Below are 26336 nucleotides of genomic sequence, written 5' to 3' on the forward strand. Positions count from 1 at the left end.
TGGCCGTGTCTCTGAGCCATGCAGCGTTACAAACATGGACATCGGCTTCTCTGGTGACTGAACTGTTTCCATTGTGGTTTCCGTATAACCTCCATGTCTCCAGCAGCTCGTCGACCATCAGCTTCTGGTTTAAGGTCATCAGTTTCTCAGATGAGGAAACTCGGGTATGAAATCGCCACAGTGTCCTGTCCAGTATCTGGTATTTCTCACAATTCAATTAATTTAAGGCCCTCTTTAAAATGGGGCGTCAAAAAACACGCTCAAAGAGCCTAAAATGCTCTCACACGGCAAAGTGAAAATCTCCTTAAAAGTAGTCTACGACACAGAAACGCAATAACAAAGAAAAACGCTTTAAAACTGGGGCAGCACATCATGGGAGAGGATGAAGAAAGAAAAACCTTCAGGTAAAACATCTCATGTTGAGAGTCTAGTTTATATATTCTCCCCGTTTGATGCACCCACAGCGTCTCAGAGCGGACGGAGCTGGTGCCGTTGCAGAGGAGCGCCGTCGCAGCAGGCTTTCTCGCCACTTTCACCTCTGCATGTTATTTATGAGCAGCCATTTTTGCAAAGAGAAGCCACAACCTCATCGAATATTTATATCACTGGTGTTAATATCAAATATCAGCACGTGGCTTAATTGAAATGTAATGGCTTCAGAGCAGCAGTTATAAATGCACTCAGGCAACCACAGTCATTACATTTAAGAGCGTGTGCAGCTAAAGACAGTCCTAATGAATTGCCTTTCCATTGTTAAGTAGAACTGGAGCACCGAGGGAGCGCTACTTACATTGTACGGCGTAGGAAGCCAGCAGCGCGGCTGTGTTGTGAGGACAGGGCAATCTGGAAGTCGAAGGAAGACGCGCACACAGACACACACACACACACACAGATTAAACAGATGTTTCAGCCTTGGATCAATACAAAAGTTATTACAGTTCATTTCAAAGAGCAGAGATTAGTTATCATCAATAACAGCAACAGAAATGTGGAGGGGGAAAAAATCTATTCGAGTTTGTGTGAAGAACCAAGTAAAAGGAAGCAGCGAGCCTTATATTCACTGACAAAAAGGATAATGAGCGTGTCGTGAGTGCTTGTACGACTGCCCAATGAGCCTACGTGCGCTGCATTAACTCATATTTCCTCCAGTCACCCACATCTTGGCTTTAAAGCAGGACCCACTGTGCAACAATCAGAAGGCTGCCTGAAAGCAGAGGTGTCAACCTCAATTTCACTCACGCACAACGCCATCTGATCTATGGGGTCGAACAAATGCAACCATCGCATAATAACGCCCTCGTTTTCCCTCCACGAAGAAGAGGATGCTCACCTGTGCCGATTTCTCACGGTTAATGAGCGTTTAATGAGAAAACGCCCCGAAATGAATGCAAGGTGACTTTTATTTTTACCTCCGTGTGTTTTTGGAATTAAACTAAAGCACGACTTTTACATCCTTCATGATTTAACGAGCTTGTGTTGATCTACAAATATTTAATAATGAATTCACGACTTTCAGAGGGCCGAACTATTCTCTTTGGCAGGCCGGACCTGTTCCGCGACCCACATGTTTGACAAGTTACCCTGGTCAAAAATAAAAACATGGGAAATGCCCTTTAAAGCGTAGGCTTGTTAAAAATATCTACGTAATGGTTCTCATGCCGTAAACACACCTGTATGAGTGCATTTGGCCTGAGGCAGAATGCTCCACCTAGTTGAGTCAGCAACACTGTGTACACAAAGAACAACACACTCACCTTCCAGTTAATATATCCTGTTTGATCTGCAGAAAATACTGGTACCTGAGGGGGAGGAACAGAGCATCAGGACAAGTCATCAGTGAAACACCAGCACAGCTGTAGTGATACTGTCATGTAAGGACGAGCACACAGCACTGGCCTGGTGGGAACATTATCACAGTTATAACTTCTGCGGGGTGGATGTGAAGTGTGTGTGTATATATATCTATATATAGTTTAGGTTTCAAACCTGAGCGTGAACACTGTTAAGGTTTTTCTGTGTACTAAACTGCTGTCAGGAGTGCTTGTTAAACGTGACTTGAATGTACAATGCATCAGACGGGCATGTCAGATCCAAGGCTCTCTATTCACTTTTACAAGCTCTGTGCAAAACCGAGATAAGGCTCAGAGAGGCTGAAACGATCTCTGCAGAGCTGCGATCGCTCCTCTGCACGTGCACAAAGCAGACAGTGGATTTGCAGAACATTTTCTCTTAGAAAAAGATGCTTTTTAAAAAATATTTCTTGATCTGCATTAAGAGAGAAAATACAGCTCAGATCCAGGGAATCAATTTGCTGTTATTGGGGTTAGGGTCACTGTTTTTAAATCTTTTTATTCTTCATGCCAGAATTTTTGAAGAATCAGAGAAAAAGTGATGTGGGCAACCTTAAAAAAATCTTCAACTACATTAAACGCATACGTCACATATTTTGTACAGATTCACTTAACAGAATGACATTTTTGGGGGGGAACTCCGGGACTGTACTGATGTTTCCAGCTGTGTGTGGCTCAAAAAAAGCATCTCAACCAGTACAGGTATCTTTCTCCTATTAAAAACTGCACACATTGTTTCCCTTTAATGGTCTGCAGCCAGGTCAGATTTACTAAACGGGACAAAACAGCGCATCAAGCATCAAGAGTTCCCACCTTTTACACGGAATCAGACAGTACTCTGTTTTATTTGTTTTGCTTTTTAAATGCCAAACCCCAGTTTGGGATGTCCCAACACGTAAACCTGTCCCTAAATCTTCTGGACCAAGAAAATCTCTTTCTTTGCTGCTCAGACTGAAACACTTCAGAGCATCAAAGTTGAGTTTTTTTGCATTAGCGTGTTTAAACACCTGCTACTGTGTGTTTTGTTGATGCTGATGCCATTACTGACGACTGACCCTGAACGCAGAACTAACAAATCTACAGAAACACCGTTTCCATTGCAACGCTCCTGCTCGCAGAGATCACTGCTCCATTTCTGAATGAAACGACATCAATACAGCGAGTTCGAGTTGCTCTGCTTTGATTAGCACTTTCTGTGACGCTCTGTCAAATGACAAAAACACTTCATTCATTGTGAGGAGCGGATCTCGTTTACAACTGAGCCTTTATTCCTCTGTTAGTGAACTTTAATGTCAGCGTTTAACAAACCGAGTGGTTCCTGCTGTTCTTAGCCTGTCGTGTTGTTAGAAATTCTTACCGTGTGTATTCTTCCTGAAGTTTATTGGGGTCTGTCACAAAGAATTTGACTCTGAAGCTTAAGTTATGGGGAGACCCTCCTGCAAAAACAGGGACGAACAGTTAGAGGGGAGAAACGCTCGTCTGAGAGTGTCAGTCTGTGATATAAATGAACATGTGCTCTCCATTCAGGGGCTTCTTTAGGAAACATTATGCATATGTATTTTTGTTTAGTGATGCAAATAATGGGATAATTAATAATAAGTGTAAAACACACACGTACGCTCATGCTGCTTAAGAAACAGAGCTGCAGTGTTTTTTGTCAATGAGCCAATCGACATGAAATAAAGTTGAAGCGCAGTTCAAACATCGCTGGAGGAGGACTGCAGATTCCACTCAAGCTTAATTGTTCCACACGTCACATATTATATTACTCGTTATTAAAAACAAGAGCGGAGTTGAAATAAAGTTTAATAATGGCTCAAAGCACAGGCAGAATTTTAAATGGGAGCGTGGACGAGAGACATCAGCCTCAGGTGGCGAGTGGATTTTTAACCATTGCTGGGACCACGCTGCACGCTGCAGCCTCAACCAGCTGGGAAGAAAATTAATAATAAAAATCGTGTAATGACGTTTGACTTGAGTGAACGTGTTTGGCTGCAGGATGAAGTGAATTAGCTGAGCTGGTGTGTGCGGAGGATTTCACATACTTTTTAACTGTTTCCTGACGGGCTTATTGGGATCCAGCCAGCGCTGTAAAATATTGATAGAGAGACACTTAGAGACACCATGAAGTATGAACACACAACTTCAATTATTTACCAGTGGCCACACGCACGCACACACACACACACTGATCATTACTCGCAGGCAGACATGATTTAATTTCATCACACTGGCCCTTAAACAAGCTCTTATCAACTCCCAACTTTCCCAACAAAATACAGGATCAGATTATCTCTTTTCCATCAGCACAGTTTAAATTTGCTTTACATGAATCACTTCTTTAGTAAACACATGTAACATGTAGCTAACTTACCAAAATGCCAGAGTCAAACTATAATGAAACTAGCTAACCGAGTAAGGCGGCAGATCAAATGTAATTCTATTAAATCCCCTAAAAACACAGCACCATTAAACTGATACTGGTTTCTCTCAGGCGTGCTTCACAGAGACCGGTCGGCAACCTCCTGGCAACGACTGGTTGCTAAGGTAAAGTGAGCATTCCGTCACTGGCTGCTAGCAGTCGCTAGGTGAAATTGGTTGCTAAGAGACATAAGATGCTGCACTAAAAACTCTTTTGTGATTTCTTTGGCTGTTATCGGGTCGTCATCGGGTTGTCATGGCAACTGTTACCGTACTTTGCATGACTATTTGAATGTTAAAGTGAAATTTGCACCTTTTTAAACGTGTTGGTTGCAGCAGTCAGGTGAACTTTTACTTTGAAGGCAAACCTTCTGTAGTCATAGTCTTTAAAGACTAGTCAGCCACAGCAATCTGCAATCGATCAAAGCAATCGTGAGGAGGATTTTGGTGCAGCGCCCTCTTTGCAATCAATGTTACACAGTGACAGCTAGGAACCACTCACCACAGGTGTTCAGAGCGCCCAGAGGATCACAGAGGATCAGTCTATTGGCCTGCGAGACTCAAACTTTAGGCTGATAAAGTTTAATTTGTTGCTGATCTTTACCCAGCAACACATTGCATAGTTTCAGTGCCCATCAGTGCTCCACAGAAAGTGCCGATCCCTGAGTGAAAACAGTTCACCCACACACACACACACACACACACACACACAGCTGTCATACTAACTGGTGCATCTGATGAGTCGTCAGTCAGGTGCAGGCCAAAGTAGTCCCTCTCGGTCAGCTCCAGGTGCTTGAAGACAGCATCCAGCAGCACCTGGCCATTATCCGACTTCTGCAGAGAACAATGGAAAACACAGTCATCCACGCTGAGCTTTATTTACTACCAACATATAATGATAGACAAAAGTTGTATAAATGATCTCCTTGATTCACCTTCCTGGAAACAGGTTTCATGTGAGAGTCACTGATGTCGACAGGTTTAAAAAAAACAAAACAAGAAACAGAAACTACCCATCTGCACTCAAGCTTCCACGAGACTTCAAGATAAACATCAGTTTCAAGCGAAGTGGGAGCAGGTTTCGTTTACAGATGGCTTCTGATCAGGATTAAGGAAGAGGAAAGGGGATATTTCTCCCTAAACACAGAGTCCACAGAGAGCCAATTAAAAGGCTGTAAAATGTGAGAAATCACTTATCAAACGCATCATTAATATCACATCATTTCCTGAGAAAACAGCGAGGGTGAGAGGAGAAGCCACGGGATCACAAGTGGGGCAGGAAGTCACACCTGATCTGCTGCAACTTTAAGAGGAGGAGGAGGAGGAGGCAGGGCACAAATGTGTGGCTCCATCAGGGCTCCCATGGGAGAACACACACACACACACACACACACACACACACACACACACACACACACACACACACACACACACACACACCCCTTTGCCCTGCTGACACAGTTTTACAACGCACTGTTTGTGTGTGTGTGGGGCAAACAGACACAATGTTAGCTGACAGTTGACATGTTGACATGGCAGCCCTCTAGGACAACTTGCATGTGTGTAATCTACTAATGTCAAAGCCTTGTTATGTGTGAGTTGCTGGTGTACTGAGAGAACTGGTGACTTTTTGGCCTTCCAGTCACACTCAGGTGAACATGAAAAATTCAACATGGCTACATTTAAGAAGAGGAGCGCTGCAGAGAGGAAAACCTGTGGACAAAGCCAATTTGGTCAGAACATTGTTGAAGGTGATCGGTTAGGCTTTCCTTGTCTTTGTCGAGTTATGTGCTTATTGCTTATTAGAAGAAGTTTAAAATAAGGACGTGAAGATAGGGGATATCCCTAATGTGGTGATCCTAATAAGAAGCCCACCAATCAGAAAAATAAGAAAGTGTTATCAGGCAGCATGAGCTGGAAACAAGCATGAGCGGTTTAATTAAAAAAATATTTATCTGCAGTTTAATAATGCATTAAAACCTGGAAAACAACTAACTGTTGTTTACTCTAGTAGCAAATTCATATTTCACTGTGGAAGGCGTCAAATGGCCCTTTTGTGGCTGCTGTTCCTCTAAAGCCCACCTGAGGCTGCCTCAGAGCCCAGATTGACATCACCGATAAACACGTTTATAGAAACAGCTTTGCTACCAATAATGCATTTACCCTTCATCGCAAGTCTGCAGGGGTGATCATTTTTGCCATAACTCATCTGCTAACAGGCAGACGCATCCTGGTTTTAGCCGATAGCTGCCCGAGTCACCGAACCGGACCTCATCCCTGCTTTCTGGAGCATTTTTCCAATGCCACATGCTGTTGTTACCTGTGAGGTTAACACCACTAAAGGCCCAAGAAGACAGTGCTGCTGTTTTGTTGACCAAGTTTCTGACGTTTTCCTCACTAGCATTAATTAGCCGGTATATTTGGTATTCTATACTGTTAGCTCATCTGCTAGCATCACAACCATGTCGAGGAGTGATGTCAAGATGCTTTATATACAGCCTCAGCTCAGCATGCACGTATTTTGAGAGTTGAAAGAGAAATGGGAGACTGCAAAAACCGAGACGTCTCCGATGTTAGCGTCTCCCTGATTATAAAAGGCTAGCTGGGAGGTTAGCTATAAAGAGCTTGATGCAGGCGTCAACACAACAGGAGGAAGGGCACAAGCTAGCGCAATGGTTCTGAAGTATATTAGTCACATGGGACACCTTCACTTCTCATAGCCTTATGACTCAAACTCGTACTGAGGTAACTGTGCCCAGCTGCTTAGAAAGCGACCAACGCTAGCTCCCAGTACCTGTGATTTTAATATGAAATATGGGCTAAACATGGAAGAAAAGTGGGATGTCCTTCATCCATATTTTGTCTCTTCCTGAATTCATGTGTTAACCAACAAATGAAACATGTTTTCCTCAAAATCAAACAAAGTGTTCTTAGTGTTGATGGACAGGCTGACAGATGAGGTCGGGCAGGAGTCTCTGGACTATGATGCGTGCAGACAACACTGATCTGTAGTGTGCATTGGGAGCAGGTGGAGCTTGAAGAGGTGGAGGTATGCACTAGAGAGAGGAGGAAACAATCCAAAGCAACTGTGGTGAACAAGAGAGTACAGGCAGAGTGGAGCTGGAGGAGACGAGTGTCTGGGGAGCAGCAGAAGGTACAAGATGGCTGTGATGTATGGTTTGGAGATGGGAAGAAAATACAGGAAGAGAAGAGGAAGAGCTCAGAGGAGGTTCATGGACGTAGCGAAGGAGGACAGAGGATGCTGGGGATGGGGTGAGATGGATGCAGATGATCTGCTGTGGCGACAGATGAAGGGAGCAGCGCTTCATCAACATCAAGGCTCTTACATTTCCCTTCCATCATCACCACACCTTAAATTTCGAAAAATGGGGCATTTTAAATCTCTATTAATGCCTCTTTAAATACATTAGAAGGGCTTTTGATATATACTAAATTTTTTTTAGGATGATATAAAATCAGTTTTTAAATTCTGGCTGCTTTAAAGTATCTGGTGGAAATCCCAAGTGCCTGAAAAGTCTGATGATTACAGCCAGCTGACAGCGGCTAACCGAAAGAATGAGGAAGCTAGCGATGCTAGCCTCTCGTGTGACACTTTCCTTCGGAGACTCTTGATAAACGTGTCTGCTGCCTCCATGAGAAACTCTGTGTGCTTCTCCTTTGTATGAAGCAGCTTTTCAGCTCGATGTGGGAGCCCTCTGTGCACTTTTACACTGCAATCCCAGGAAACCCATCGCCTGTGTGTGTGTGTCTGTGTGTGAGCGGGCATGCTTGCCTTTTGTGTGTATTCCTGGCTCACTTTTAACAATGTATGTCTGTTTGCTCTCACAGCAATCGCACATTTGGCTCGTACGCTTTTAGAATACCAGAAGAGACTAGCACCAGCGTGTACACACACACACACACACACACACACACACACACACACACACACGCGCGCGCTTCCTCGGGACTTTTACGCAACAAGCTACACAGACTATGGCAACAGCAGCTCCATATTCTGGATAGTTCATGTGGCAGTTCTCCATGAGAGACGAGTCAGAAAGAGCAGAGAAATGCAGAAAGACTTTCAAAGAAAAGAAAGAGAATGCAAACGTAAGAAGAGAGAAAGTCACTGAGAGGGAAAGAGAGAGGGAGCATGGAAGAAGAGAAACGGAGTGATTGACGATGCGAGCGGGTGAGACAAACCCTCTTTGTGCCCTTCACCCGCACCGCGGACTGAAACAGTGTCTGTGTGCGTGAGAATGAAGAGAGAGGAAGGAGACACGGTGATAGAGAGCAATCAGAGCACAAGAGATTGGCTGAGAGCAGAGGAGGGGCAGAGAGCGCCAGAGAGGGGGGAAAAAAGATGCTCTGATAAGTTTGTCACCCCGAGGGGTTCATCTTCAGGGTTGGAGGGGAGCGGACCATCGAACATCAAACACTCGGGGGGGAATTCCACTGTTTTATGACAGGTTAACAAAAAATGTCACATTTTTATTGAAGTCCTTCCACAGGAAACAACTGAGTGTGTCAATGTGTGTGTGTGTGCATGAGCGTGTATTCATATCTTTGTGGGGACCAAAAATAGGAAGTTTACTATACTTATGGGGACCAGAATCCCAGTCCCCACGAGCTTGAAGGCATTTTTGAGACTCCAAATGTGGTTTTAGTGACGGGTTCCAGTTGGGTTAGGCATTCATCTTTCATGGTTAGGGTAAAAGCTCGGGAAAGCATTATGTCAATTAGATGTCCCCACAAGACAGGTGTGTGTGTGTGTGTGTGTGTGTGTGTGTGTGTGTGTGTGTGTGTGTGTGTGTGTGTGTGTGTGTGTGTGTGTGTGTGTGTGTTAGTTAAAGAATGACGGAATTTCAGGAAGTATGAGGCAGCTTGTCCAGGCAGGAAAGGAACAACGTGAAGGTGGAGGCGCTGACATCTATAGCCGTTTTCCTTTTCCAGTAAACTCAGCACAGACTTTCAGGATGAGAACCGAGGGACCGATCTGTGATCTCTGCACGTCCGTCCACCTCGCTGAATGAGCAGCACCAGCTCTCATTTAATACACCGAGTCAATGCCAAAAAGCACGACGGCATTTGATGCACAACGGAGGTGAAAACTCGTGAGCAAACAGTGATCTTCATTTTAAAATTAGTGGGCAGCCTTGTTTTGCTAATATTGATTTTAAACAGCCCTAAAACAAAGGACGTCGTGCTGAGGCCAAGAAACATGCGAGAGCGCACACGTATAGCACATCCTGCCCACACATGCAGTGTGACACCTCCCTGGTTTCTAAGCAGCGTGGTTGCATTCACTATTTTGGCTCTTCCAGTCACAGAGGTGGAGCGAACCGTTTACTGTTACGCTCTCATTTTTCTCACCATCGAGCATAACCAGCTCCATGAAACTGTCAGCACTACAACAACACATGCAAATTCTGCTGTCCTGTCGTTGGCTGCAAAAACCAAAACACACGGAGGAAGTGAGAAGTCGAGAGCGAGTGGTTGTTCACTCCATCGGAATAAAATCTCCAAGCTCATCGACTCTTTTTGGCTCCACAGAGAAAACTGATCAGGAATGAAAAATGACGCATTAATAAAAGAACAGGAATCGCTTCAGAAGGAATTTAAGGACATCTCTTAAACAGAAACACTGAGTCAATAGAGTCCAATTAAAGGAAAAAAGAAATACAATAACTGAAAGGGGGAGAGGTGGCAAAAACTCTGCTTGGCCTCTAAAATCCCAATAAAAAAAAGTTACCAAGCTGAGCTCAACGATGGATCTACACAAACGTCTGGGGTTAAAGAAGCACACTCCAGTCACGCCTGCAGCTGGTTCAAAATGAAACACGTAAATAAAAAGAACAATCACACCTGTCGTGGCGGCGCTTCACTGCCTGCATGTGCAGAGTCCATTTCAAAGTTTCTGACCAACAGAAACAGAAATCCAAGCCCAGAGGGGGCGGAGCCTGTCCATTATTCTACCTAGTGTGAGCACTTACTCGTTTTTATTTCATAATCGTTTTTATTGTGTGCATACAGCACTTTGTATCTGTCGTGCCTGAATTTAAAGTGCTTTATAAATAAAGTGGGTATGGAATAATGTTGGGCTAATACTGAATGTCCAAGAGAAATGTGAGCACAATAAGCCCCATTTAAAGCCATTTAAATCAGCTGTAGTGGGCTGGGCGCTTCATTGACAAATGCCAGTTCAGCTTTTGCTGTTACATTGAAGTCAGGTCTGCTTACTAGTGTGTTTAAGTACATTTAGTTCACAGGACTGCCCTTGTGGTACACACATAAAAAACAGAAAACAGCAGTAGTGTGTAGCTCTGATTAGCTTGTTTGCAGCAGCTGGCTCTTTTAAAGAAGCAGTTTGATGGTTTATACTTTAAGTTTGTTATTGTACTTTTCTCTACTGGGCAGATGATCCCAGTGCTATTTCAACTCATCGATCTCTGTATGTAGTACAGCAGTAGCGTAGAGGGATATTACCTAATCACAGACATTTTTGTTTATGAAATATTCAAATGTAGTGATTTCAATGATGCAAACTGGGACACGTGGCGCTTTCTATACATGTGTGACAAACGAAAGACTGTGAGCCTGGGAAAAAAAACCCAGTATCTTGGGTCTTTGTTAAGAGCTGCCTGATTACCAAATAGCTGTTACAGACAGCTGAATATTCATGTTGGGTATTGTGGTTACTTTGGTTCTGCTTTCCTGTGAATTGCCCATGCTGCTAACCCTGCTTTTGTATGTGGGGAGGTGGGTTTTCCAAGCACGCATGTGAGGATATGTGAGGATAACGCGTGATATCATTGTATTTTTCTTTTTTATTAAACGCTGCAGTGGTGACTGACTGGTGTGACTGATGGTTGCTGTGGGTTTTTGCCTCATTTTCCACGCCGAGTCTGCACGTAAGGTGAACGCAGATAAAACTGCTTTTATTAGTGATCGTGTTTCCGATGACGACATGGGTGTAGCTATTACTCAGCGATGAATGCCTCTGGCAGGTCTCTCCTACTTCTGCAGTGGGTTGCAAACTATGAATATGAAATTTGGTACCTGCACCGTGCAGGCGTGCAGGATGGAACAGCCCGAAGGAAAAGGAGGAGGCGATCTGATATTTTTCTTCCTGAAAATTAAGTAAGCTGAGTGTTGTTGCTAGGCAGTTTTTAAGTGAGTCTCAATTACGTAGGTGAGAACTACACAGATAATGTCTGAAATGTTCTGACTGTGCAGAAACTGTAAGTCCAGGGGCTGTTGTTCATTAATTTATGAAAGTGTGACACATTGACATTTAAAGAGGCTTCTTCCCCAAACTAAATGTGAAAACAGGGCAATTCCACAGTTATTCAAAATTACAAATTAAAACGTAATCGTTAAAAAAAAAAAGGCTCAGCATAAATGCAATTAAGAGACAAAAATTACAATAAATATCTGAATACCTGACCTCCTCGCTGAGTTATTGTCTAAAACACAGTCGTTGCATTGATCGTTGGTGCTTTTCTTGGATTTTCCATCGTAAACTGAAGCACAACAAATACAAAACTGACAAGAAATGATGGAAACCAAGCGCTCGATGCTTGAAATTTCATCGACCCTTCCTTAGATGACATTTAAATTACGCTCGGCGCTCTCTAAACCTACAACAATATCTGGAATAACACTTTACACTGATATTATTTCAGCCTACGGCTTTCCATCTATACGATCATCAATACAAGCCCCTCATGTGCCTCCCACAGCCAACCCACACACTCGCACACCACGAGCCCCCACGGTTCCCATGACAATAAGAGGCTGCTTCTGGATTTTCACTCTCCGCCGGAGTCACGGCCAGTCGGCCACAGAGAGGATCAATAGAAGTATTGTTGCTCTCGGGATGGCTTGTCCTTCCAGGAAGTTACTGCTGCTGCGGGGGCCTGATCAATGAAGCTGGCAGAGAGGCCGACAAAGCTCACACTACATTGAAGTTCTCACATTCGGCTAAGCTTGAACACACAGACGGTCTTTTACATACATGGCTCAGACTCATCTGCATGACAAGAGTGACAGGAAGTGAACGAGCAGTTACAAAGTAGCGTGGAATAACGCACAGAGTAAAAAGTACGACTTCATTATCACATCAGCACTCATCAGATATAATGTTCATATTGTCGTTCGTGCTTTTCTTTCAGTAAACGCAAATCTCAACACTAACAGGAAGTGATGTGTCTGAGAGGATGTTATTAGATGAATTGCGCTGTGACTCAAAGGGAATTTCCCGACTGACTTTGCGTCTCTCTGTCACGGTGCTCGATCAGACGGAGAGAGCCGTGACAGACGGCCGTAACATCAGTCACAAGCTGGCTCGTCACCTGGTCTGAAGCGCACGCACCGCGCTCGCTTACAGACACCCTGCTTTATTTTCCCCTCGAGCTTCGCCTGCGTGAGACCGAATGCTTGTAAAGCGAGATAAAGACCGACTGATCAACCGCTGAGATCAAACCTCAAAGCCAGAAATGGAACAAACTGAAGCCAGTGGGACAAGTGAAACCCTACCCATTAGTATCATCAGAACACAAGAGAAAGAGAGAGAGAGTGGGCTGCGTTTTAAATGTCTGCCAATGTGTCGAAACACAAGGGATTTTTCCCCCACCGACTCTCAGATGAATCTGAGGTGGGCTTGAGGGGAAATTCACAGTAACGGAAAAAGGTATGTAGGAAAGTTGGTCTGAGAGAAAGGGGAAGGGGTTTGATGCTGGTAGTTTTCAATTCTAAAAAAAGAAAGAGCAGACGAGACCACTGTCTTCATCAGAACGTCTTCGTCTGGGGACAATTTTAGTGTTATTGAGAAAACACTTAAAAAAACAACCAAAAAACAAACGTAATGTTCTGCCATGTGCTTTTAACTCGCACACACAATTGAAACAAGGCGGTTGGGACTGAAGGGGGTTTACTTACATTGACTTTGAAGGCCTGGACTGTGTTGTCCAGCAGCAGTACGTTGCACACAACCTGTGTGTGCTGCCTGTCTCGCTCCAGCTCAGTCGCCCGGACATTGTAGGATCTGCCAGCAGGCAAGCGGAAGCGCGCGCTCATCACGCTCCTACCAGGGTCTGCAACAAGAGAGGACACAGCACAGAGGAGAAAACGATGAGTGAGAGCAAAACCAAAACGGGGCTCGATCAGGGTCCGATCTGCCAAAGATCTAAAATTGCCTGTAATGAATGGATAACACCACGAAACTTAAGGTGCGCTTTAGGGGACAAAAACCTCTTTGTTCAAGGCTCGATCCATCTACAAACAGATGCACAATACGCCACGCAGCGACGGCAGCCGCGCAAGCCCGTGCAAGCAGGTCGAAGCACCGGCGAGCGAGTGTTTCATGGGAAAAGAATGTCAATACGCAAGCAGCAGATTCCCTGCCAGGGTGATGCGGCGCAGCCCGCCACCTCAAACACTCACGGGACAACCCAGGATGACACATTTTATTATTTTAAGAGGCAATTAGACTTCGTCAGTGAAGAATAATGCAACAACCGGGGCCATGCTGCCCTGTTTATTACAAGCTTCAAAAACCACAGCACACGTGATGGTATCTTTCCAAACAAAGAACAATTCAGTTTTAATCTTAGTTGAGAATTAATGCAGCACGCCGTTAGCACGCCGTTAGCACGCTGCTATCTAAAACAAAAAAAGGCGCCCTGTGACGGCAGAGCACAGCTGAGTAGGTGCAGCTCTCACTGTGTGATCTGTGCAGACACACTGCTGATGGTGATGCTGATGAGGAGGAGGAGGAGGAGGACGCAGCTCTCACTTCCAACATAAAGACAAAAACACGAAGGCTACAGCAGAGCGAGAGCAGCGAATGACGGACCTGCTTCACACAAAGCGACGAATGAGTAAACCTCCTATAGTCACTGATGTCGACTGAAGGTAAAACATGAAGGTGTGAGATTTCTCTGCTTTTACACCCTGCTGAGGACTCACTTTCACGTGACTCTATTTAAATGTGTTTGTAATCTCCGTAGATGAACAGTTCTTTCAAAGAGTAAAGACAAGATCACGGGCACCTGTTCCACATGATTTTCATACATTATGATGCATATTCTCAGATTCTAGAGCAGCTCTTATCCAGAGTAAGTCTTCATTATCTCAGACCAGGCCTGTTCTATTTTCCTTTAAGCCAAGTTTGTTCTGGATGGCTGCTCCATGCAAACCGAGGGTTTTTAAAAAAGATGATTGGTTCACTTTACCCAAAGAAGAGACCTGCGATGTAACTTGGAGAGCTTCACAGGAAGAGATAAGCAGACCTTGTCACCTTTGCTGCTGCTGAGCTTCCTGTTTGTCAATTTCAAGTGAAATAGCGACTCTGAATTTTCTGAGCTGCTTCAGAGAAATCAGACGGGCCCGTTTCCCCCACAGTGTTTCACTTTTCCTTTACAATAAACTGTGTTTCTGTCTGATTATCTGATTAGTGAGTAACAGTTCAGTTCTGTGAAGCTTCTGAGGAGAAGTCAGTGGCTCGCAGACTGTCTGGAGTCGTCGTTAAAGCCGTCTGTCAGAGGCTGGTCAATGAAACAGAGGAATGATATGATGCTGCAATGAGCTCCAAGCCCTTCCTGTCCACATCCTGCTTTTTTTCTTTTAGGTCATCTAGCATGACTGCAGACGTGACAAACCCACAGGGGTCACGGTGCTGTCATCGCGGGCTGCTGTGTCTGTAGCGATGGATCTGTGGATGGGGAGAGCTCTCCGAGCTGCTCATCACTACACATGAGCACAAACCAGGATGACCTACTGACAGATGGTGCGCTCTCTATAAATGCACATTTATACTTCAGGTCACCGCTAACAAACTCTCCCACTCACACACACAGACACACAATAATCTATATGTCATATGCACAGAGGAAGTTCTTGCATATGCTTTGTGACAGTCGCCTCATCCAAAAATAGACCAAAAATAGACACAATGACATGTGACAGACATCTCAAGAAAGCATCTATCACCCTGTGGTCACATTATATTACTTCATCGTGCTGAATGTCCAGTGACTTAAGAACAACTCAGGAAAGCATAAAAATATGAGAAGTGCTCCAAGAGGGCAAACGTCCACCAGGGCCAATGGTTTATTTGAAGGGAACAGCATTATATTTTCTATATATTCATTTAGCTTTCTTTGCTCTCCTTAAATGGACTTTAACTTTGTAATTTTACCCTGCTGAGACTCATTTTAATATACCTGACACAATTTATGTGGATATCATGCATGTATAGGATCATTTTTTGGTAAAATGTCTGTAAATGTTTAGTATTAAAGTGAAAAATGTTTTTGATTGAAACAGTTACAACCTGTTACTGTAACATTATCATTCCCTATATGCCTACATCTCATCAGTCCAAACACTGGCAGTAAGACACACAGTTTTAAATGATCAGATCAACCTACTGACCTTCAATACACAAGCTCAAGCTATGAGGTGTTTTTTCTTTTGGTCATTTTTTTAATCAATCATTAAGCTGACTTGAAGACCTTGGTGGATATAAGTCAAATGATAGCTATCACGTTTGCAGACAGAATGACGCTGCAGGTGTTTAATACAAACATAAAATATGCAAAGTGTGGATTCAAAAGCATCTCGCCTTCACTGAACTAACAGGGAAACCTCAGAAACTCCAGCTAAGCATTTCTCAGACTGTCAAACTCCTCTGTTCAATGACAGGCTGGTGAAAAATATTTATTATAATATTATTTATTATTTTAGTTTCAGTTAACTCATTGCCTTTTGCTCCCCTCCTCCATGCAAAGATAAAGAAGGCATGGCTTTGATAACAATTTCAAAATTATAAGATTCAAAAGCACAGCCGCCTCTGCCGTCCCCGAAGACTTGACCAAACCCAGAAGCGCGATCTCTTGTGCCTACTTACCGTTTACTGACATCTTAAACCGGAACATGTATGTAATGCCTCCAGCTACTTAATTAAAAAGAATTTTTAAATTCATAAATTTATCTCTGATGTTCAGCAACAATCTCAGAAGAAAGCTCAACTAGCAAAGCATTAGCCTATCGAGGAAAAAGAAGCTATAATGTGCAGCAAGCTGATTGTTTATGATGTCACAGTAACTAAACTGATCACACAAAGACATCAGTCTGTATCGGTCTTAATCACATCAGCGGGTCACAAAGTTTACCACGTCCGCTCACAATTTCCTGGGCAAGAACTGCCACAGCATCCGAGCACAAAGTGCTGCAAGATGCAGAGCTGGTCGTGCTGTAGGTGCTCCTGGTGGGATCGGTATATTCTGCCAGCGGAACGAGCACGCTGGCCTCAGTGCGGGCAAACGCACGCGGACGTGGCCAAGCATGCGCGATGATGTCAGCCACAGCGCTGCGAGCTTGGGAAACAGAGCGAATGGAGCAGGGAGACGGGCAGAAACGGATGCAGGGATGAAGCCATGCAGAAGGAAGGGAGGGACGGAGCAATGTGCTCCTGTCGCTGGCTCTCTCCGAGGACGAGCTGTGGGATAAATAGATGACGAGCCCTGACACACACACACACACACACACACACTCCACAGGCTGTATCGCCTTGCCCTGCCCTTTTCCTGTCCTAACGTTCTTCTGCTTATCCACATGAAGACAATTTCAAAACTGCAGACAGGATGGGATCATCCTGTCTGCAACCATTGAATCACGTTTTCACGTGACCTACCTGAGCCTGAGAGCTTTAATGATCAGTTTAAAGTCCGGCATAAAACCATTGTTTGAAATATAAATGAAAATAGTTTGTCAAGAATGATTTTCATCAAGGTTTTATCTCATTCGATTTGTTCTCATGAACTTTTACTAGAGTGACGCAATTAATCGAAATGTCTATTCAATTAAAATTGTGGCCTAAAAAAAGGATTAGGAAAACGAGATAAAAGAGATAAAACAATTATCGTGCCCGCTTCCTTTCACAACAGTGCTTTTATTTTGTCTTCTGAGCCGCCACAGAAAGCAGGCTTATTTTCAGCCTGAGCCACACACAGTTGAGGACTGGATGGATTAAACTGGAGGTGCTCATTCGTTAACTGGTCAACTAGTATAAAAGTAGGAACCCACTTAAACAGTCTAAACTGGTTAATCGGTGCCTTCGTGCACAGCATCTCAAACATATCATACTAGATTAGTTTGCATAGTGCTGCTATGACATAAGCATCAGCCTTAGCATCCATATGTCTGTGCAGGATGTGGCTACACGTCGCTCCATTCGTCTGCTGTTCAGTTCATTTCCCATCTTTACAGTGCTGCAGGACCATGCTGGGTGGTGCAGCTTGCTTTTACCTGGCTTCTTTACAACTTCCTGTCACAGAGTGACAGAAAGCCATCTGCCGGGGTTGCAGCACTTGGCGCATAGAAGGAACAGTTAAAAGTGTTGTACATAGTACAAGTAATTTGTCTGACTAGTATTCGTGGTACGGATCAATGAGTCGACTAACTGGATAATAGATTAAGCTCATTTGTTTTTCTTTAGGTTTTTAAAAGTTTCTTCCTCCTTATTCATCTCTTTCCTGTCCTACTGCACCGTTTCCTCTTCCACTCTTTCTCTTCTCGCCGTACTGAAATTTTCTGCTCCGCTGTGGTCCTTCCAGCTTTGCTCTGCTGAGCTGGACAGGACAGCCACTCTCCCCTGAGAGAAGCCTCCGGAACTGCAGGAAGCAATTATTGTAGCGTGCTTCCGAAGTCAGCGGAGCTTACAAACAGGCAGAAATGCGTGTGTGTGTGTGTCTAACCAAGGGCCCTTGACCCTCAAGCTTCCCTCACTGGTGGGCTCCTGCGGCTCCCTCGGCTTATTGCAAACACAGACGCTCCTGCAGCCTTCCTGTCCATGCACAGGAAAATGAGCCTTTAATGTAAACGCATATATAAACATGCTGATATTAGCATGCACACACAAACAGACTTATCTAACGCGAAGATCGGGCTGGGCATTTCGGTCATTCTAGTTTAAAGCTGCGTTTCATGATTTCTTCTGTAGGTTTGTGTCTCTCTTCTCTCTCGCTCTCCACACAGAGCAGTTCCCAACATCCTCTCTGCATCTGCAAGCACACCCGGCTCCAGTGTCCCAATTTTACCTCGTTTGTCCAGCTTCATTATGATTTTTTTTTTTTAAATAGCAGCTGCATAAATTTGAGCTTTGAGTGCTGCCACACAATCGCCAGGTCTCCGTTCAGTGAGTCGGCTCACCAACAACTGAGCATTTACCCACATTCAGGCAAAAGTGACCAAAGTATCACCTTTGCTCCACATTGTATACATGGCTCTGCTGTTATTAGCATGCACACCACTTGTGTACATAATAAAGCATATCCCAACAGGGCTGAAGCACCGTCCTTCCCCGTGCCTCTTATTTATACTAATGTCGCCGAAGTTCTCAAAGCGAAAGCTTCACAACTGGCGCCGTCTGCTCCAGCTCAAATACGGGCTCACAGCTGAACTCTGCTTTCCTTTTACATTTCTATTTATAATCCCGATTCCTTCAAAGGAACTGCTACGTATGGTTTTTCTGTCCCTTTGTGCTGCTTTGGAACAGTTGAAATAAGAGGCTTGCAGTTAGGAATCCCAAAGGAATTGTGCATAACAGCTTCACAGCACAGCGTAAACTAGGTCATACACAAACAGGTGGTCAATTACAGATGTGTGCCACTGCGCGTGCGTGTTTGTAGACAGCTTGTGATTTCCGTTTTCGTTATAAATGATTAGAAAAACTACTTTAAAGCCCTCGTGGACGATTTCAATCAGAATAAGAACGAGTGGCGCAGCGCTCGGTTGAACACTGGAGGGTTTCGCCTGCACCTTCAGGCAACTGCTGTTGTGATTTGGTGCTATATAAATAAACATGAGGAAATAAACTGTATTCTTTGGCATTAAGACAGAAAAACACTTCCTATACCAGGTCTCACATCCTTTCCCTTCTCCCCCATCAGACCACCACGAGGAACCCTTTGATTTTACTTCTTCTATGTAGGAACCACTTGTGATTTTAGGGCAGCAACAGCATCGGGCTGTTGCGCGTCTCTGATGGTCTGGGAGTCCAAAAACTCGAGCCAGTCGAGGCGAGAAAGCTGAGGCAGCAAATAACCTTGAGAAGAGACATGTATGAAGACCCAACAAGAAGCTATAATATCATTTATAACAGCAACTCTGAGCAGTACCAGAGCCAAGTCAGACTTTGTGTTACACGCGTTCAGTTTGCCTGTAACAGATACTGCTAATCCACAGATTCGGTAAATCAAATCAACTGTGCTAACTATAAACTATAAATGTCCGGTTCGGTTTCTGCCCCCTTTGGTCTAAAACCCATCATCATTCAGCCGTGCAGAGTTGCAAACCTCTGCAAACCTCTGCTTGAACCTTACCGAGCCCTCGTGGAATAAACCTCTCGGAGAGCATGAATGAAAGTCCTGACTCAGCCGGCCCGACTGCATTGATTAGAAAAACGACACCGTCCATTCTAGTTCTCAGCTTTCCAGAAGCACTTCATCGGGCATTTCAACACAAGTGCACCAACGTGTGCTACAAAACCAAAGAGCAATAACAGCCCGAGAGGGGGACATTTCATTTTACGTATCGAACACGGAGCACGGTTAAAGCAGACACACGTTTAAGGATTCACACGTTACAGATTGTATGAAAACGTAAAAATATAATTAGAGCAAACAAATCTGCTGCGCAAAGAGCATCTCATAGAAACCAAACCAAAAACCAAAAAGTTATTTATATTTTGGAGCTTCCTGACCGCTTCAGTTCTTATTAACTTCTTTCACACTCGATATTTCATCACTGAATTATGCAAATAACCTGACACGTCACAGACTTTCAGCAACACTAAAGCTTTCTGATGAAAAAGGAAGCGCTTGTGATTTTAGTCGAGCTAACAGAGATTCAGCGTTTCACATTTAAACCTCACAAAATGCTTTTGAGATCACGAGCTCCATTTGAAGATTCACACATCAGTTGTGCACTTTCACCTGTAGTTAAAAGAAAGAAAAAGAGGAAAATAACCTGCTCCTGAGACATAAATGAGAAACCGCTGAATTAAAAGTTCCTACCGAGCCCCGGGGCAACGCGATTACAGAAAACCTACTAATTTAATAACAATAAAAACATATTTTAATAGGTTTTTGCCAAAAGGATAAAACAAGGTCATTCAGTCAGTAAAGCCGAGTGTTAAAGGTCGAGTGTTAGGCAATCAACAAAAATGGGAAAATCATGCCCAATACTTCTCATATAAAAACATTCAGATGTAATTTGCGTGTAATTATTAAGGCGAACTAGCAGAGTCTGTTCACTTTTTTAAATGGTTTACCTACCCAGGAATATTTTACACTTTAACATTTTTATGTGCATCAGAAAACGACTCCATCTACCGATCCAGCTGCTGCTAACCTGCTCTGCCCGTCCATTCAGGGAGTCACTGAGGAGCGGGAGAAGGATCACCGCCAGCCAACTGGAGTTTGGGTCCAAACAGATGAAGGACTCCCCGGAGCGTCACACAGTGGGTGCACGTTTATTTGCACATGAGCGTTTTTATATATGACATTATTAAAAAATTGCAGAGTCAGTCCCAGCTGTGTGCACGGGCAATGTGATCGAAACAAGACTGACGTAGAAAAAGCGAATAAAACTTTATCCTCCAGAACTGCACCAGTTTCATGAGGAGCACTGTTAACATACATGTAATTTACCTCGTTAGTACTGAAGCATTCAAGTCTCTTCATAGTATAAATCACAGCACTAGTGTTATTATTGCAAGTCCACCAGTTACTGCATGAGGGCGGAGCAGTAACTGAGCAACGTCCTTCTAATGAATTTAAGAATAAATCCTAAATTTGTGAATCCGACTTTCCAAACAATGCAGAAACATTCCGATATTCTTTGATACTAAATCCCTGACTTTTCTTCTTCTTCGCCGCCTCTTCATCCTGTCTTTAAGTGTCAGTACGGAGCGTGAGTCCATTATGCAAATTACAGTCATCAGTGCCAGAGAGCAGCCATTTACTTCTGCACACAAACACACACAGAGCCATTGATAAAAGCCAACACCTGTCACAGATTCCTGCTGAATCAAAGATAACACAGAGGAGACTTCTCAGCTCGTTCTCCCGCTGCAGTCCTCGTCTCTCCAAGCATCTCGAGTGACATCTCATCGTCCTATTAGATTTATTATAATGTCACCGTCTTCACAACCTCCCCTCTCCCATTGGCCCTTCCATCTTTCACTTTAATCCAATGCTGCATGTACCTTATCACACTTCCCTTCTATAAGCTTCTCTTCTGCTTCCTTTCCCGAGTTATTGCCGCCACCCTCTCCCCTTTAGAAGCCGCTAACGTGCATTTTCTGCTAAGAGAAGAGCTAACTGTGTGAGCGAGTAACATCTACTCTCTGTGTTGTGTCACTGTGAGTTATTTGAGGACAGATTAATCTCAACAGCTGCGCTGGAATAAAGAAAGGTTGCAAAACAGTGGTCGTTCCACCACAAATGCACAAAAGCAGCACATCCTGTCCACTTGATTTGTCTGCAAAACAACATTTAGCTTCAACTACGGCACTCTTCAAGGCCTGGAGACAAATAATCGCTTTGTTGTTTGCGCAACAGCCGTGAACACATCTGCATCTGTAAAGTGCACACTGAATACTTTCTTAAAATATTGAGGAAAAATAAAACATCTCATAGTCCGAGTACGGTAAAAGAAATAAATGAATTACAGTAGACAGTCACACCTGGGGTTCTCTTCTTCTTGTCATGCACACACATGTCGCATATTGTTATTTTTGCAATGGTATCAGTGGCGACTATCTCAGGTTTGAGGTTTCCTGCTTTTAGCTAACAGTGCAAATAATCATTCATCTATCTATTCATAATGTTCATCACATACACAGCAGCATTTCTGTGTGAGAAAAATACTGAAACAATGCCAACAAATATCCTACACGTGGTTAAAAACTGATTTCATTAGCACAGGTGTTACTAAATAAACAGGTGAAAAGCAAACAATCTTAAACACAGAGCTCACAACAGACGAGCAACAGCTGAAGGACGGGTCCAAAAAAACAGCACGGAAGAAAAGACAACAAAACAATGCATTAAAAATGCATAAAGATAAAAATATTAAAACAGGAAAATATGGAAGGAAACTAGAAGAAAAAAATACATAAAAGGGGATATAAGGGCCATAAAAGGGCACCTTAGGCTGTACGGCTGCAGACTGGATCACGCCGGGTCATCGTTTGTGCTCCGAGGCTCGGGGCCAGACGCAGGCGTCGCTTTAAAACAGATCCACAAAATCAATTGTAAACACATACAGGAAGTCAATGGAGATAAGCCAGGAGTGGGTGATGTAAAGACCACATTTGTCTGTCACCGGCACTAATGAATTAGCTGGACAACAATAAAATACCACTTAGGGTTTGTCAGAGTGGTCACTGATGTTTTAAACACACCACGGAAAGTTTGGACTGAGAATGTGAGGGGGGAGGGCCCCCGTGCCCCCGTTTATACAACAGCAGGCCCTCCTCTGTGCAGTAATATTCTCACACACACACACACACACATACGAGAGAGAGAGATGCAGGTCTGATTAAAGCTGCACATTCCCCCAGATTTCTCCTTTCCTGCTGACGCCGGCGCCTTTACGTGTAACCGGGGTCGGTTTCTGAACACTCTGCAAATTTCCACCCGCATCCACCCCAACCCTGCACATTCCTGCCCCACCAGCAGGGAGGCCAGGTGTTCTATAGCAAGCGCACGCCCTCCTGCTGCAAGGCAGATAGATTAGCTCAGTGACAATGCAGCACTTCACACTATCCTTCGAAAGATCCCAGTGATTTAAGTGGCAAACACAGCTCAACACATCTCCATATCGTGCATTTAACAGTTAAAAAGGGTAAAATTGTTTCAATTTTGTAACTTCATCTGAAGTTAATTTTAAAAAGACTTTATTTTCAAACACAGGGGAGGATTTGTTTGAACTATACTATTAAAATAATTGTTAAACATGAACTTAAACCATTTCTGTGCAAATTATTAATTTTAAAAAAATAAACCAATAAAAAATAAGCAGGTTTTATTTTAATATAATATATGCTGGTGCCCGCCAAACAGGTTTGAGCCATGAAAAAGAGATTAATCACCAGGACTGATTAAATATTTTAATAATTTTTTAAAATTGAGCCTTAATTTTTACATAAGCTTGAATTAAGTGTTTTTGTAAGACAGACAAAAATAACAGAGTGTAAAATAAGGTAAAACAGACCCGCAGTCCTCACCCAAAAGCATTGAAATATAAATAAATGAGTAAATAAGCAAACTACAAGCATCTAATGTTGATATCAGTAAAACCACCGCTGACATTCACCGTGTCTCTGTGCCAAGCTGAACCCCGTTCCCTGAATCTGGTCCTGTAAGCGAGTGTGTGTTTAACAGTCTGTGGAATCAATAAGCTGTAAGTTAATCAGCCTCTCTTCATTAAGGTGCAGAAACCCCGCTAGAAGCCAAACACGCTACAGTAGACAGGAGCAGGCTCTTTATGTATAAGCAGTGTGAGATTATCTGAACCGTGTGTGTCTGTGGCCTCATCACCAAACTCTGCTGCCACAAAAGTTGAGCTGAACGGCGACACACGTCTGAACATATTTGTTTGTGCTGAATCTGAAAATATCTTCACGTGACAACTTCAGCTCAAATTCCAACAACATGCATACATTGAAAACATGAACAGATGCAGCATTAAGTGCTCCGATGCTCTGATCATGTGAAAGCAGCTTTTGTCCAAAAACACAAAATACTGTAGTGTGAAGCTGTTAGTGGGCAGATCTTTGAATCATTAAAGTGGAAACAGCCTCAAAGTAAGTCATGGAAGTAAAAACATATTCCAAGATATTCCTTTGGAGGCAGGTAAAAATCTCTTTTTTTGGTAAATATTCAAATCCTAAGCCCATCGGAGCGGGCACGCTCCAATTTGTGTAACTACTTTTAAATCCCGGTAGAACTGCAACCACATAAGCTAGCGCAATAATTTTTTTTGCACATAAAACCAGAGCTGCACTTACATATCATGCATTCAACTTGTCCCAGGTCGCAGTTTGCTCCCACATGTGGCTTTGCAAAAATCTTTTATGCTTTATGCCTTTCTGTATAGTTTCTGAGAGGCTTAATTTCACTGTTGCAAATAGTTTATTGTGTTTTATTTTGATGAACATGCTGTTTTTTTGCAAATTGTGTACAATAATATTTATTTTTGTTTTTCCTGCATTTTATAAAAATTGGTGTATCTCAAAAACAAAACTATGAAGACACTCAAAATAAATTTCCTGTGGTTGGAAACTATTTTGGGCAACTTTTTTTGCATTTACAATTTTAAGGGTTACACCTCTGAAATTTCTGTAATTAGAAATAAGTGTAAAAAACAAAACAAAAACGATTTTCAATTTTTTGTAGTTTACTGCACTTTTTTGCAATCTATGTAGTCACTATGGACTTTATGCAGGCGTATTATTGAAATTTGGGATATAACGGTTGTATTGATGTATAGCAACTTAAAATGTTCCCAGATATGGCACTATAGCATAAATTAATTTAAATGTGTTAAAAACAAACTAATTGTTGGTCTATGGCGACTGCAGCACGTGCAGAGCTAACATAAACAACATGAACAAGAGTCGCCCATATTACCGGTCGCTCCACATATTTCTGACCCTCAGTAACAGCAGATAGCCAAAACACATACATGTGGGTCTGCAAAGCTTTGCAGAGCTGGGATTAATCCTAAAATGGTGCTAAAATGGTCGTGTAGGTGGCGATAGTTTTGTTTTCAAATACCACTTTGTAAATGAAAACACAGATGTGAGGAGTCAGCCTGAGGCACGGGATTTTTCTTTGTCAGCTAGGAACTAACATAATGTGTCAGCCTCTCAGACGGGACGGCATGTGACAGTCAGGAAAACGACATGATTCACTTACTCCCCGTCACCCTCGGGACGAGCCTGTACTCTATTCTCAGAAGCTGTAGCTGCTCAGGTCAAAACACTCAAACACCAAACCAATCACTACTCATCTCATCAAAGTTCAAACCATCTCTTTATTAGAGGTGTCCCCTTACACTACTCGAGCCTTTTTTCCAAGAAGATGCGCATGTTTTATTTTTGCTCCTTGCTGAGAACTTAATTAAACAGCGGCTGACATTCAAAATGACACAAAAGCAGCTCAGAAAACAGGACGAGGAAAAAGCTTTTTGCACTGAGCACAGCTTTTAGATGCAACACAGCTCTCTCTTCCCTGGACGTTTCTGCAACTATTACGGCAGCTTTACTGAAACGTGACCATATTATCATATTATCAGTGTGCAGGATCGTCCCCCCCACAGTTAATGAGTTATTAAGGTCCTATTACAAAAGAGACAAAAGGCCCTAAAGATTTATGCAAACCTGGACCTAGAGGATTCTCACCACACCAAATTATGCAAATGCAGCAAACATACAAACATCAGCACATAAACAGCCAAAATGGATATTAATGCAAAACAAGCCAGGAAGCGTAAGTGCCACTCCATATATGTGCATCCACACAACCACTCCTTTTTCTCCTTATTCCCAAGCACACCCAAGCATTAAAAACAAATGAATCTGCTGCTTTAATGCAAAACCTTCAGAACGGCTGACTCTTGCACTAAAGCGCCAGCATTTCAAACCCAAACATACAGGCCTAACCCCCCACAGCATGCATTTCATTTACAAACACAAAGGTGAGAAGCAGAAAATCCAGCCACACCATTAGGTCATGCTGTAAAAACAAGCGCTACGATGGGGGCTCTGCTGATACTGAGCCCACCCTGATGATGTGCATGCTCTGTGGAGCGCAGCAGAGTCAGCAAACTGAAATTAAACATCTGCATATAAATAATGTAAATAACATGAATGATACACTTTATTTTTTGAGGACACCAGTCGAATGCTCCAAAGTACACTCTGCCATCTCGCCTATCACTCTGTCACGATGTAGCGATGGCACCAATGAGGGAAAAATCTTGAAATTG

At 43.3% G+C, this 26336-nt stretch overlaps 1 protein-coding gene across 1 annotated transcript in view; it reads right to left on the bottom strand.

Moving 5' to 3' along the window:
• ptpn4a (protein tyrosine phosphatase non-receptor type 4a) overlaps positions 1-26336 on the bottom strand; it is a 72832-nt gene that overhangs the window by 31925 nt on the left and 14571 nt on the right. The window contains exons 2-7 of the mRNA XM_084908123.1: positions 13215-13369; positions 4998-5105; positions 3896-3938; positions 3208-3286; positions 1755-1799; positions 791-843 (exon numbers count right to left, since the gene is read on the bottom strand). Coding sequence (XP_084764249.1) covers positions 791-843; positions 1755-1799; positions 3208-3286; positions 3896-3938; positions 4998-5105; positions 13215-13352 — 466 coding nt within the window. The 5' untranslated portion in view covers positions 13353-13369. The remainder of the gene's footprint in view (positions 1-790; positions 844-1754; positions 1800-3207; positions 3287-3895; positions 3939-4997; positions 5106-13214; positions 13370-26336) is intronic.

The sequence above is a fragment of the Perissodus microlepis genome, chromosome 16 (genome assembly GCF_051167445.1).
Source record: "Perissodus microlepis isolate ML-2025 ecotype Zambia chromosome 16, ASM5116744v1, whole genome shotgun sequence".
In the NCBI taxonomy this organism is placed as follows: Eukaryota; Metazoa; Chordata; class Actinopteri; order Cichliformes; family Cichlidae; genus Perissodus; species Perissodus microlepis.